This window comes from Tasmannia lanceolata, unplaced genomic scaffold (genome assembly GCF_043159265.1).
Source record: "Tasmannia lanceolata isolate RefF3 unplaced genomic scaffold, GAP_Taslan_0.1 ptg000018l, whole genome shotgun sequence".
NCBI lineage: Eukaryota > Viridiplantae > Streptophyta > Magnoliopsida > Canellales > Winteraceae > Tasmannia > Tasmannia lanceolata.
The window spans coordinates 50609564-50622557 of NW_027518695.1; the positions used below are offsets into that span (position 1 = coordinate 50609564).

The 12994-nt window shown below is 41.3% G+C and overlaps 1 protein-coding gene across 4 annotated transcripts in view; it reads right to left on the minus strand.

The window, feature by feature from the left end:
* LOC143849891 (binding protein) overlaps window positions 1–12994 on the minus strand; it is a 129107-nt gene that overhangs the window by 44934 nt on the left and 71179 nt on the right. For all 4 annotated transcript variants that reach the window (XM_077359182.1, XM_077359181.1, XM_077359180.1 and 1 more), the window contains 3 exons: window positions 11629–11784; window positions 11207–11248; window positions 10764–11108 (listed from right to left, as the gene is read on the minus strand). In XM_077359182.1, coding sequence (XP_077215297.1) covers window positions 10764–11108; window positions 11207–11248; window positions 11629–11784 — 543 coding nt within the window. The remainder of the gene's footprint in view (window positions 1–10763; window positions 11109–11206; window positions 11249–11628; window positions 11785–12994) is intronic.

Genomic DNA, 12994 nt, shown 5'->3' on the forward strand with positions numbered 1-12994 from the left:
GATAACACCCTAGAGTTCTAGTCCACCTGGGTCAAAGATGTAAACAATCCACTGAAGTAGTAGAACGCGTAATCCGGCGGAAGCAATCATAATGTCTAACGCTCTAGACAATCGGGAGAAGCATCTGCAAGGTCGGCGGAAGAAGAGGGAAGTTCCCATGTAGACTCATGCGGACAAAATCTGCGCTGGAGAAGTAAAACTAGCTGGGAAGATCGCAACGTGCTCCTCCTGGATTGCAAAACAACTATGGGCAGTATCAATCCATGATCAGCATCAAGATGGTCATCTTGTACTGAAATCGGATGGCTCGACCTCCATAATCATCTCGATCGGGGCATCTACTGGAGAAGCAATGCTAATGATATGGAATCGGCATCCTCAATGATCAACTCGTGTTGTGTATGCTCTGGTAATGCCTCAACGATATGGTCACTCGGCTCGGACTCAGGCAATAGATCAGCCTCACGTGGATCTCCCACAATATATGCCTCAGAAGAGTGAAGCTCACTCTCTAGATGATCGTCAATCGGTGCGGCAGAAATCTCAGAAGCATCATGCGCAACGATGTCGATATCAGCAATCAACTGAGTCTCTAACTCTGGATCGTCCATCTAAGAGTCTGAATCTGATGGAATCAAAAGCTCAACATCAATGATCTCATCAATACTAGCATCTGAACCCGTAAGAATATCAGCAACGAGTAAGACGGATGAAGTAGTGGAGCGGCTCTGCAAATCAAACTCACGCATGCGACGCTCTAAATTCTCAGCTTCAATTTTAGCTTCGCGTGCACGACGGGCTGCTGCTTCTTGTCCAGCGGCTTCTTCATGCTTCAATCTCCGTAGATAGTGGAGTGTATAAAGAGCCATAAAACAAATCATGAACATCCTTCCAACGACAGATTGGAGACTCGCTTCTTCTACAATGGTACGTTTCCATGAGGTCCCATGAGCATCGGGCATGTCGTCGCACCGTTTCTTTAGCCCAGTATATAGTCGCTTGGTGACCATGGCCATTATACTCATGATATGCATCTAGAGCATCAATCCACTGTAAACATGCATCCTCATAATAGCTAAAGGGAGTGTGTCCATTCCAATAGCTTTCGTCGTACCCATCAAAATATGGAATAAATGGTGGAAGCATAGGGATCGATGTCGAAAACTGAAATCAACGGTCTGATCTGTCTGGCATGTCGAAAGAAGCACAACGTCTATCGCGGATCTCAGATCGGACTCCTGGATAGCTTGAATCAATGGTTGGACCAAAATGGACGGACGCCCAAAGTTGCTCAAAGTAGTGGTGGCACTCACTGTTGACTGCTGAAAGTAGACTTGATGTACTCGAAAAGTTGTTATGAACAACTTTCGTGTTGATGGCAAAACCAAATTTTGAGCGGAAATGGGTCGGGTCAGGAGAGAGAAAATGCGATGGTGTAGAGAGAGAAAGTAGAGAGAAACTAGTGATGGAGAGAGGAGAGAGAAAATAGAGAGAGAAGGAATTTCTCTTTCTCTTTCTATTTTCTTTTTTTCTTTTTTTGTCTGATTTTTTTTCTCGCTCCTCCGTGACTAGATCCACGGAACAGATGGAATTTGTTCACAAAACAATTAATATAAAGGAGGGTTGTCCAGGCAAAACAAGGGGGATTTAATTAATCTTCCTTAATTGACGTGGGTGCCCAAAGGTAAAATGTGGGGGGGGGGGGAGAGAGAGAAGGTATAAACCTTTTTTTTTTCTTATGTTGGAAGTGGTCACCCGAACCACTCAAACCCCGAAAAGAAGTATATTAATTAAAAGAAGAAAGACTCTAATTAAAGGTACTAGATACGGAACCTAATTAGAAAGATTCTAATTAAAAAGCATTTAGTGGGTGCTGGACACGTAACATACCCTTTTTTAAGATAACAACTACTGCTGAGAAGGAGAATAACTTGCCTTTTTAAATCTTGCTTCTCTAGCAAGTCACTCCTTTTCTGCAGGTCATGTAAGATTTGGATGGCACGTACAGAACAACTTCTTATTCTACTCTTGCAAGGAAGGGTAGCTTTCCTTTGGCAGATTATTATCCAAAGAAAGCTATTCCAGCTTCCTCTTCCTCACGTAAGCTGTGAAAAAAATTGCAAATTGGAAATAAAAGCCGAAAAAAAAGCCGGAAATAGCACTGCTGGAAGTTGCAGGCTGATGCAAAAAAGATGGGTATGGGCTGAGAATGGAGGTCTTGTTTAACTGACAATAGGAGATTGTTGCAGGGTTTTTGTGAAGAAGTTGGCTTAGGGCTTCGGAAGGCTAAACAAAAGGAGGTGGTGGAAGAGCTCTATCGGCTAAGGATTTAGGGTTTATAATGCTCGTCTAGAGCTAGGAAAGAAGATGTTGCAAAAGGGGCATAGAGTAGGATGGGTGGTTTGGGTACTGTTGAATCTGTGGAGGCAACAAAAAGATGGCTGGTTTTCGGTTTTGCAAACGGGTTTTGTAGCAGGGAAGAGAGACAAACTGGGTCAGGTCTGTGGTGTCAGGTTTGGCTGGGCAAGGAGAGGAGAATGCTTATATTTTGTGGTATTAAAACAGTGTGAACAAGAGGCGAAGAGACTGGATTGGGGTAGGAGGTTAATGGAGATGGATTTGGTTGTAAGTAGCTTTGGAGATTGGTGGTTGTGAACGGTCGATTTTGCCGAAGAGCTCTCGGATCTTTGGCTCTGATACCAAATTGATGCAGCACCGTGAAGAAAAATTGAGGAAAGGGGAGAGAAAAAGACGAAAGGGGATAGAATTAGAAGAATAGGTGTAGAAGAGAAGAAAATAACCAGAAGAATAGACGAATTCAATGAGAGAAGAGAAGAAATCAGAAGAGAGAAGAAGAAAACCAGACTTAGAGGAAGAAAAATCTTTATTCAATATCAATAATCATCAAAAAGTTACAAAATAAGCTATAAAGATGCTTATATACGGGCAAATAAATAACTTAAGAACTAGAATCCTACTAAAACATGAACTCTTAAAGAAGCCTACTAAAATAAGAACTCTAAACAGAATAAACTGCCTAAAATGGAAAATAAAATCCTAAAAACTAAATAACATGGAAAATAAATTCCTAGAAAATCTAAAGGGCAAATATGCCTCTTATTTAGGCCTAAAATCGGCATCAGGACTTCCCTTGTGCGCGAAAGATAAATTAGAACAGGCCGAGACCATGCAGGATAATTCATGCTATTTAGTTTGATTGAGGTCATTGGCACCATAGGAAGGGTCGTAGAAGAACCAGCAACAGAACTGGATGATGCAGCAGGAGTAGTCACAGAATATCCACCACGTAAACAACCAAGAATGAGAAAATACCAATCACCTCCAACTATACACAACTAGCAAGAACCAACACCAACGAACCACCACGAACACTAACAACTCTCCAATAACAATGCACTACGAACCAATGTTGCCAGAGCGGGAATCAAAAGCGGGAATCAAAACGGGAATCGAAAGCGGGAATCGAAGGCTCCCAGGGAAGAATCCTACTAAAGGTTGCCAGAGCGGGAATCGAAAGCAGGAATCGAAACGGAAATCGGAGCGGGAATCGAAGGCTCCTAGGGAAGAATCCTGCTTCCTTGCTACGAACCATAAACCACCAACAAACATCAACATAGAAATCACCAACAGCTTGGCACGGACAAGGCACCAACCACGGAGCAACCAACAACACAACTAACCATCCACCAATGAGTCAACCAACAACAATGAGGCAACCAACCACGTATTGAACCATCCACCACAGTACTCACCACCACCAATACCAACTACAAACCAACGATAAATGCCAACAAGAATCGATCACCACTAATAACAACCACATACGCCAACTCCAAATCACCACAAAAGCACAAATAGGTCAACAACGAAATCACTACCATACGCGTTCGCACACATCAGCAAGTGGTTCCGGGTTACGCAAACCGATAACACAACAGAAACATATCACCAAGAAGAGGGAATCATTGGGTGGGCGGCTACGGTTAGGGTTGAGGAAAAAACACTGGAGTGGGCAGCTAGGGTTAGGTTTGAGGGAAAAAAACCAAAGAATATTGTGTGCGTGTGTGTGTCTGTCTAGGTTGGCGTTGGGGGGGGGGGGGAGGGGGGGGGGCGCAATGGTGAATTAGGGTTGATGAGAAACCCAAAAAATTGATAGGTTTGGGAGGGACGAATTAGGGTAGAGAAGGTCGATTAGGGTCAGGGTTAGATTTGATCAAAAAGGAAAACAAAACAAAAAAGAAAATAAAGAAAGAGGGGAAGGGCCGTGTACTTCTTCACTTTGATATGGAATGGAGAATCCTCTAATCCTTTAGCTCTGATACCATGTTAGAGGTATCCTATCTTTCATGGTAGAATAAGAGAAGAGAAGAGAATGGAGGAGAAAGAATGAGGTGAGTCGTGTTACCCCTCTCTCAGATGAAAATCTCTCTCTCTCTCTCTCTCTCTCTCTCTCTCTCTCTCTCTCTCTCTCTCTATATATATATATATATATATATATATATATATATATATATATATAGAGGAAACTGTTGGTGAGCTTAAGCTCATCAAACTTATGGTGAGCTAGCTTGCCCAATCACATGGGTCCCACATTTTGGGGAGTGATCCAAACCATTCATTTGCAAGGCCTTATCATAGATTGGGGGTGTACCAAAAATCAGCTCCATAGGATCATCCTAACCCCTCCATTTGTGGAGGACAAAAATGGGGCAGATTTGTGTCTGTCCATTTTTGTCCTCCACAAATGGAGGGGTTAGGATGATCCTATGGAGCTGATTTTTGGTACACCCCCCATCTATGTAAGGGACTTTCAAATGAATGGTTTGGATCATCCTAACAAAGTGGGCCCCCATGTGATTGGGCAAGCTAGCTCACCATAAGTTTGGTGAGCACAGTTTCCTCATATATATATATATATATATATATATATATATATATATATATGAGAAAACGGTTTCTACACACAAGTGTAGATAAGTTATCTACACTAGCTTAAAATACAGTGGATGGCATATTGTTTGGGTGACCCAAACCATTCATTTGATTGGCCCTCACATAGATAGGGTGTCCACAAAAAATCAGCTCAATAGGATCATCCTAACCCTTCAAACCGTGGAGGCAAAAAATGGACAGATTTGTGAAGGTTTATACACGTCCATTTTACCTCCACAAATCGTAGGGTTGGGATGATCCTATGGAGCTTATTTCTTGTGGATATCCTATCTATGTGACGGCCAATCAAATGAATGGTTTGGATCACCCAAACAATATGCCCTCCGCTGTGTTTTAAGCTAGTGTGTAGATAAGTTGTGAAGGTTTATACACGTCCATTTTACCTCCACAAATCATAGGGTTGGGATGATCCTATGGAGCTTATTTTTTGTGGACACCCTATCTATGTGAGGGCCAATCAAATGAATGGTTTGGATCACCCAAACAATATGCCCTCCGCTGTGTTTATACACGTCCATTTTACCTCCACAAATCGTAGGGTTGGGATGATCCTATGGAGCTTATTTTTTGTGGACACCCTATCTATGTGAGGGCCAATCAAATGAATGGTTTAGATCACCCAAACAATATGCCCTCCGCTTTGTTTTAAGCTAGTGTGTAGATAACTTATCTACACTTGTGTGTAGAAAGCGTTCTCTCTCTCTCTCTCTCTCTCTCTCTCTCTCTCTCTCTCTCTCTCTATCTATATATATATATATATATATATATTTTTATTTTTTTATTTTTTTTTTTTTTGAAAAGCGACATATATATTGATACCATGAAAAGTACAATGGGGACAAGAAGTCCCTAGGACCATTACATAGTATCTAAATAGGCAATTCAAGGCATACCCTGAACTACCAGAGAGCATTAGGACTATCGATCCTAAACATTTAATAAAATCCAAAAACTCGTGTATCTCGCCCAACTTCAAGACATCCTCCAGGGCATACCACAATTCCTTCCTTATTTTTTGAGAAATAAGATTCCCCGAGTGTATCATACATAACAACCTATTTATCAAAGATTCATTCTATTTCTTTGTACTCTATACTTCCTTTATCGTTCATGCGTCCAGAGCCTAGATACACAGAAATCTCTATCAGGAATTCAGGATACCAAAAACAAGTGAACCTGATCCTTAACTTAAGACTGTCATGAGTATTCATTCAGTTCCAGCATTAAAATCACAATATCCAACTCCAGTTCCATGTCCACAGGCCAAAACTCTGAGGCAGATTGTGGAAAAGGAACCTCTTCCACCGGGTTCTTCCGGATAGCTATGATCTCTGCTATATTCTGAATACAAAGGGTTCGCTTTTCCTCCCATTCAAGCCGCCTCAAATTATCGGAATATTCCAACCAGCGTTGGAATATATATATATATATATATATATATATATGGGGGCGCGGTTCGTGAGCTAGAGCTCAGCCTGCGCTAGAGCTTACAACCCATTCATTTTATAGCACCTCACATAGATAGGATGTTCCTAAGAAACCATCTCCATACCATAATCCTAACCATCCGATCTATAGGAGCGTAATTTATAGCCATCCATTTTAAACTTCCACAAATCAGAACCCTAACCATAAACCATAAGCATAACTACAACCTATAAAACTAATGGGTTGGATGACTAAACCAACTATAAATAAATATATATATATATATATATATATATATATATATATATTTGAATAGTCTTCCTGCGCAGCTGCTCAGATAGCTTATCTAAGCAACTGCTTCAAAAACTCATGTGGCCCACATTTTTGGGGTGATCCAAAGCATTCTTTTTAAAGGCCCTTCCATGGATAGGGTGTGTACTAAAAATCAGCCCTATAGGATCATCCTAACCCAATCAAAGGTGGAGGGGAAAATGGAGAGACACTGTTTCTGACCATTTTTTCCCTCCACAAATGGCAGGGTTAGGATGATCCTAAAGGGCTTATTTTTTGTACACACCCTATCCATGGAAGGGCCTTCCAAATGAATGCTTTGGATCACCCCAAAAATGTGAGGCCACATGAGTTTTTGAAGCAGCTACTCAGATAAGCTATCTGAGCAGCTGCGCAGGAACTCTCTCTCTCTCTCTCTCTCTCTCTCTCTCTATATATATATATATATATATATATATATATATGCTAGCATCCATCGTAGAAGGCATTTCTCGGAGGGCCTGTTGCATGTTAGAGCACCCACATCATGAATGAAGACAAAATCTGCTGAAAAGTGTGTTGGTGCGGCTGCTCTGACATGCAACAGGTCCTCCAAGAAATGCCTTCTGCGATGGATGCTAGCAAATCGCATATATGTGTGTGTGTGTGTGTGTGTGTGTGTGTGTGTGTGTACTGACCCTCTTCTTGTTCCTAGCTGTATGTGACGAGTTCGGGAGCTTGGAATCATCAATATGAGGGATCCCTCAAAATAGAGAAGGGCGGGCAGGGCTTCTGCAAGTGCCTTCCCCCTCTTTCCGATCAAGATTGATGGGAAGGAGATGGACATAACCATCTTTATTTATCTACTTACACCTTTTTTGCAGGGTGGGGCCGCCCTCCATCCTCCTAATCCGGCCATTTCCGAACCTGTCTTTCACACCCCATTCAATTCAATAGAGGACTTCTCAATTCTTGCGATTCCCAGCTTCTAAAGTTAACTTGCTCGGGCTAATAAGGGCTAAGAGGGGCTAGTGCCATAAACGCCCTTACCCCGTCCATATGAAATTCTATGATGGTTCATGCCTCAGTCCGAAGGGGCTATACAACTGTCCAAGAAAAGCATTGGAGTCTTCCGATCTCCGAGTCTGTAGTCTTCTGCGTGCCTTATTCCGCCCTCCATCTAAATCATCAGTGAGTCTTCCTTGCTACTCATATCCTCTGATACCCTGACCTGACCCTTACTCACTAGGGCAATGAACTAGACCTGACTCAAGATGATCAATGAAAAGTCATGTCTTACTTGCTAGCTTCAAACTCCAGCCGATAGCTGCCTCTTTCTAATGCTGCTTTATTGCCTCGCGCTATTGCTAGCGCTAATTAGCTCTTCACACAGGAATATTGTCTATCATAGATAGAGAGTTGGGTGGGTCTAGCTCCAGTAAGATGCGGGGAGTGTTTAGTGCCTTTTCCCAATAGCAAGTAATGTCACATGGGTTCAAACACAATCTCAATTTCAAAAGAACTACAAACACACGCAACAAACGAACTACTAGAAACAACCCAACCTTGACAGACGACACTTTAGGGAAAATCCGACATTGAAAAAACACTTCATAACACTTTCCAATCACAAAGTCGCAATTCAATTTCAAATGGTTTGAGCTTGGAAGCAACCTGCTATAAGAGGTAGGCGAGAATAGACGGCTTGCTATTGACTGCGTAGCCTATCTAATCTATGTTGGCCGGCTTGGAGACATCAGAGGAAGACAATCATCACTATCCGGATAAGATCATAGCTTCATTCATTCGTTGAACCTTGGGGATAACCATTAGCATTGAGATCAATCACCACACCACCTCTATCATACATACGACATTACACGGCACGAGAGGATGATCCTATGGATCTGATTTTTGGTACACACCGTATCTATGGAAGGGACTTCCAAACGAATGCCTTGGATCACCCCAAAAAATGTGGGCCCACATGATTTTTTCGCGCTCGAGCGTAGATAAGCTATCTTTTCTCGAGCGCAAAAACACTTTTCTATATATATATATATGTGTGTGTGTGTGTGTGTGTGTGAGAGAGAGAGAGAGAGAGAGAGAAAAGCGTTCCTACTCGATCGAGTAGATAACTTATCTCCTCAGCCCCACATTGTTTGGGTGATGCAAACCATTCATTTGATGGGCCCTCGTATAGATAGGGTAAAGGGCGGCCTAACGAATGGCTTGGAGACATCAGAGGAAGACAATCATCACTATCCGGATACGATCATAGTTCCTGCGCTCGAGCTCGGATAGCTTGTCTACGCTCGAGTGCAGGAAACAAGGGTGGGCCCACATTTTTTGGGTGATCCTAAGCATTCATTTGAACGGCCCCATCATGGATGGGGTGTGTACCAAAACTCATTTGAAAGGTACCATCATGGATGAGCTGATTTTTGGTGCACACCCCATACATGATGGGGCCTTTCAAATGAATGCTTAGGATCACCCAAAAAATGTGGGCCCACCCTTGTTTCCTGCACTCGAGCGTAGATAAGCTATCTGAGCTCGAGCGCAGAAACTGCTGACTCACGCATTCATTTGCAGGGCCCATCATGGATGGGGTGTGTACCAAAACTCATTTGACAGGTACCATCATGGATGAGCTGATTTTTGGTGCATACCCCATACATGATAGGGCCTTTCAAATGAATGCTTAGGATCACACAAAAATTGTGGGCCCACCCTTGTTTCCTGCACTCGAGCGTAGATAAGCTATCTGAGCTCGAGCACAGGAACTGTTTACTCACAAGACCCCGCACTGGCGGAAGCCTCATGCACTGGGCTGCCCATTTACCCTTATCTATACAAGGGCCCATCAAATGACCCAAACAATGTTGGGGCAGAGTAGATAAGTTATCTACTCGATCGAGCAGGAACGCTTTTCTCATATATATATATATATATATATATATATATATATATATATATATATATATATATATATATGAGAAAAGCGTTCCTGCAAACGTGTGCAGGTAACTTACTTGCACACGAGTGCAGAAACAAGGTGAGGGCCACATTTTTGTGGGGATCAAAACCATTCAACCATTCATTTGGAAGGCCCTTCCATGGATGAGGTGTGGCCCAAAAATAAGCTCCATTGGATTGTCCAAACCCAATCGAAGGTGGGGGGGGGGGAGAAATGGACAGACACTGTGTGTCCATGTTTCTGCCCATTTTTCCCCTACACATATGGCAGGGTTAGGATGATCCAATGGGGCTGATTTTTGGGCCACACCCTATCCATGGAAGGGCCTTCCAAGTGAATGCTTTGGACATCCAAAAAATGTGGGCCCCCACCTTGTTTCTGCACTCGTGTGCAAGTAAGCTTACCTGCACACGTGTGCAGGAACCCTTTCCGAGAGGAGAGAAGTTGTCTTGTCTTCTCTTGGGACGTGCTTGGGCAATTTCAATAGTTGTGAGCAGCGTTTATACATAAGGAAGAGAGACAGGCCTTGTCATCACTTGGGGCCTGTGAGAGAGGAAGTTGGTCCGATCTTTGGGTTGAGAGAGGTAAGATTGAAAGTAGTGGCATTGTGTTAATCCATTTGTAATCCTTGTATTGGGTCTTCTTCCTTTTAGTGGAAGATCGTGATATTGATTGTGGATGTAAGCATCATTGTTGAACCACGTAAATTTTGTGTGAGATTGTGTGTTTGCATCTTTCCATTGCCTTGACTGTGATTGGATCAATTACTGCTCGTCAGATTTTCTACATTTTTTTTACCCCTATATTGAGTCCTAAATTTATGAACAGCTCTTTCGGTATAGACATTAACAACAGACAATATCCTGAAATATAGGGCGTTAGTAGTGGCTGCAGTCTCTACAGAATAACAATAAGCACCACTCAAAAGCTACCTATTGCAAGTAAGAACGACTTATGACATTCAAAAACAAAATTCAACTTCTATTCTTCATCTTTGCAACAGACAAAATATAATCGATGTATTCGCCTAAATTCGAGCTCATTTAAAATTTGAAGGAAACGTGAGATGCATAATTTAGGAAAAGAACAAATGGTAAATGGTAGTACATACAGAGTAATTGCCATTGAGCTCAAAAAAAGCTGTTGGTCCTTTTTCTTGGAGCATAGTTTGAATGCTAGTCAACAGCCATGAACAACATTTTGGCCTAGATCCAATTTTCTCACTACGGAGAAGAGCAAATATCTTCCGTATGTCCTTCCCAGATATACTATACCCACCAATGGCCTGAATTAGCTGTGCAATTTTTGAAATCATATCATCATTTTCCTCTATAGAAAACCAATCAAGAAGAAAACTTAGCATTCCTGCTCTGAAGCACGAAGCTCGATTAGAGATGGAATCTTTTAGCAGTTGCTGAAAGACATCCAGCCCATAATGCCGCAAAGAATCACTGCTCTGCCAAATCATAATTAACAGATAAACTGAAGGAATTAGTCAGAATGATATAAAGTCAAATAACATAAAAATTTGCATAGGGTCAGTTGGATCCAAACCTTTTGCAGAACATTAAGGAAAAGGACAATTACATCTTCGTTCTGTACCAAGCAAAAGAGGGAATTGTCATGACAAGAATTATGGCAAACAATTACGGGCAAGGATTGAAATTTCGGTTTCGGCCTCAGCCAAAAACGAAATTTTGGTGAAAATCTTATAATTTCAGCCGAAATTTTTAAATTTCATTTTCGGTTTCAAAGTTTTACCCCGGCCAAAATCCAAAATTTCAAGTATTTCAGCTGTAATTTAAAACCATGATTACAAGTTCCTAAAGCCTATCAGAACAGAATTCCATGGGCAATATGCAGAAAGCAAATAATCCACAGAACTACAAGTGGATTAGCGTCGACATTAGGAAGAGATTAGACAATTAAGGAGGTTATGCAGACATTTCGGAATAGGATTTTCCTTAATGAATTACCTTTATTACAGAGGACCCCTTGATATCAAACTCCCCATCCACAAGCATGTCAAGGAGCGCATTTAGAAGCCCCATAGTTGGTCGCCATTGGCAAAAATCCAATAACAAACTTTGCAACGTTTGGTAACCCACACCAACAAGTGCTCTAAATGCAACCTGCACAAATTAACTTACAATTGACTTGACTAAAAAAAATAAGAGCACATTGTAGAACAAGACGAGCAACAAGATAAACTACACATGTGGAGAAAGAGCTGTTCACTGATAATGTTGAAGGGACCTGAGCTGAATATTCATATAAAGCTCAATTTAACTAGTAATGAAAGAATTAAAGAATGAAATACATTAACAATCAATAGATGAAATGCCCGACCTCACCAAGGTTAGAGTTGGTAAAATTTGACTCAATCTTAACCGTAGATTTTTCCCATAGAAGATCAACAATCTAGATCTGTGAATTGGAGCCCTTCAGACCATTGGATTGATTACCAGATCCCTCAGACCGTCGATCAAGCTCGAATGGATGACATATCACGTCACTTGAGTATCGATCCCCCTAGATCATCAAGAGACCAATATATTGTGGGAAATCGACAGCCCATAGTGTATTCCCGTCATTTTATTTATAGCTTCATTATTGGACATCAAATCTTGTCCGTTTGACTTGATTTTGGTCCCGTTAGATGGGTTTTTCGATTACCCATCCAACGAACCCAAGATCACACAATTTGGAAGCGATCACGCAATTTGGACGCGATTCGATGAAGTTATGACCCATTTACCATTAAGGTATGGGTCAAATACGGGATTTGTGATTCAAAACTCTCTTGTTTTTACTTTTATTCAATCCCTTAAAATTTAAAAGTAATACATGTACCGAGAGATTTTCCATGAAACCCTTTTTCCATGAAAAATATTCATTTCCCCCATGGGAGTGACAAATTTTCCCCATGCCAACTCATGAGAATCAAATTAGATTTTGCAAATTTCTTAGATTGGTTGACTTTTTCTTTAAGGAAAAATTAGCTTGCATATCTTTTAACTAGACAAGAGATTTGACTTCTAAAATTTGAATTAGAGGGAAAAACCACATGGAAAGTTTGGTTAGTAAATAGCAAGTAAATAAATTCAGTTTTAATTTAGGAAAGAATATTTAATTTTTGAACAACAAAATTCTTGGAGGGAAATCTAAAAGGCAACCCTCCATAAAGTGTTTATTCCTCAACCATTAAGACCACTCAATTAAAGAAAGTCAAACATGAAAATCCTAAGAGAATTATATATGCTTGGCCTTTCCCTTTAGGAAATCATTCAAACAGACAAAAAAAAAAGGAAGAAGAAGAAAGAGAAAAACAGCCCCCTCTCC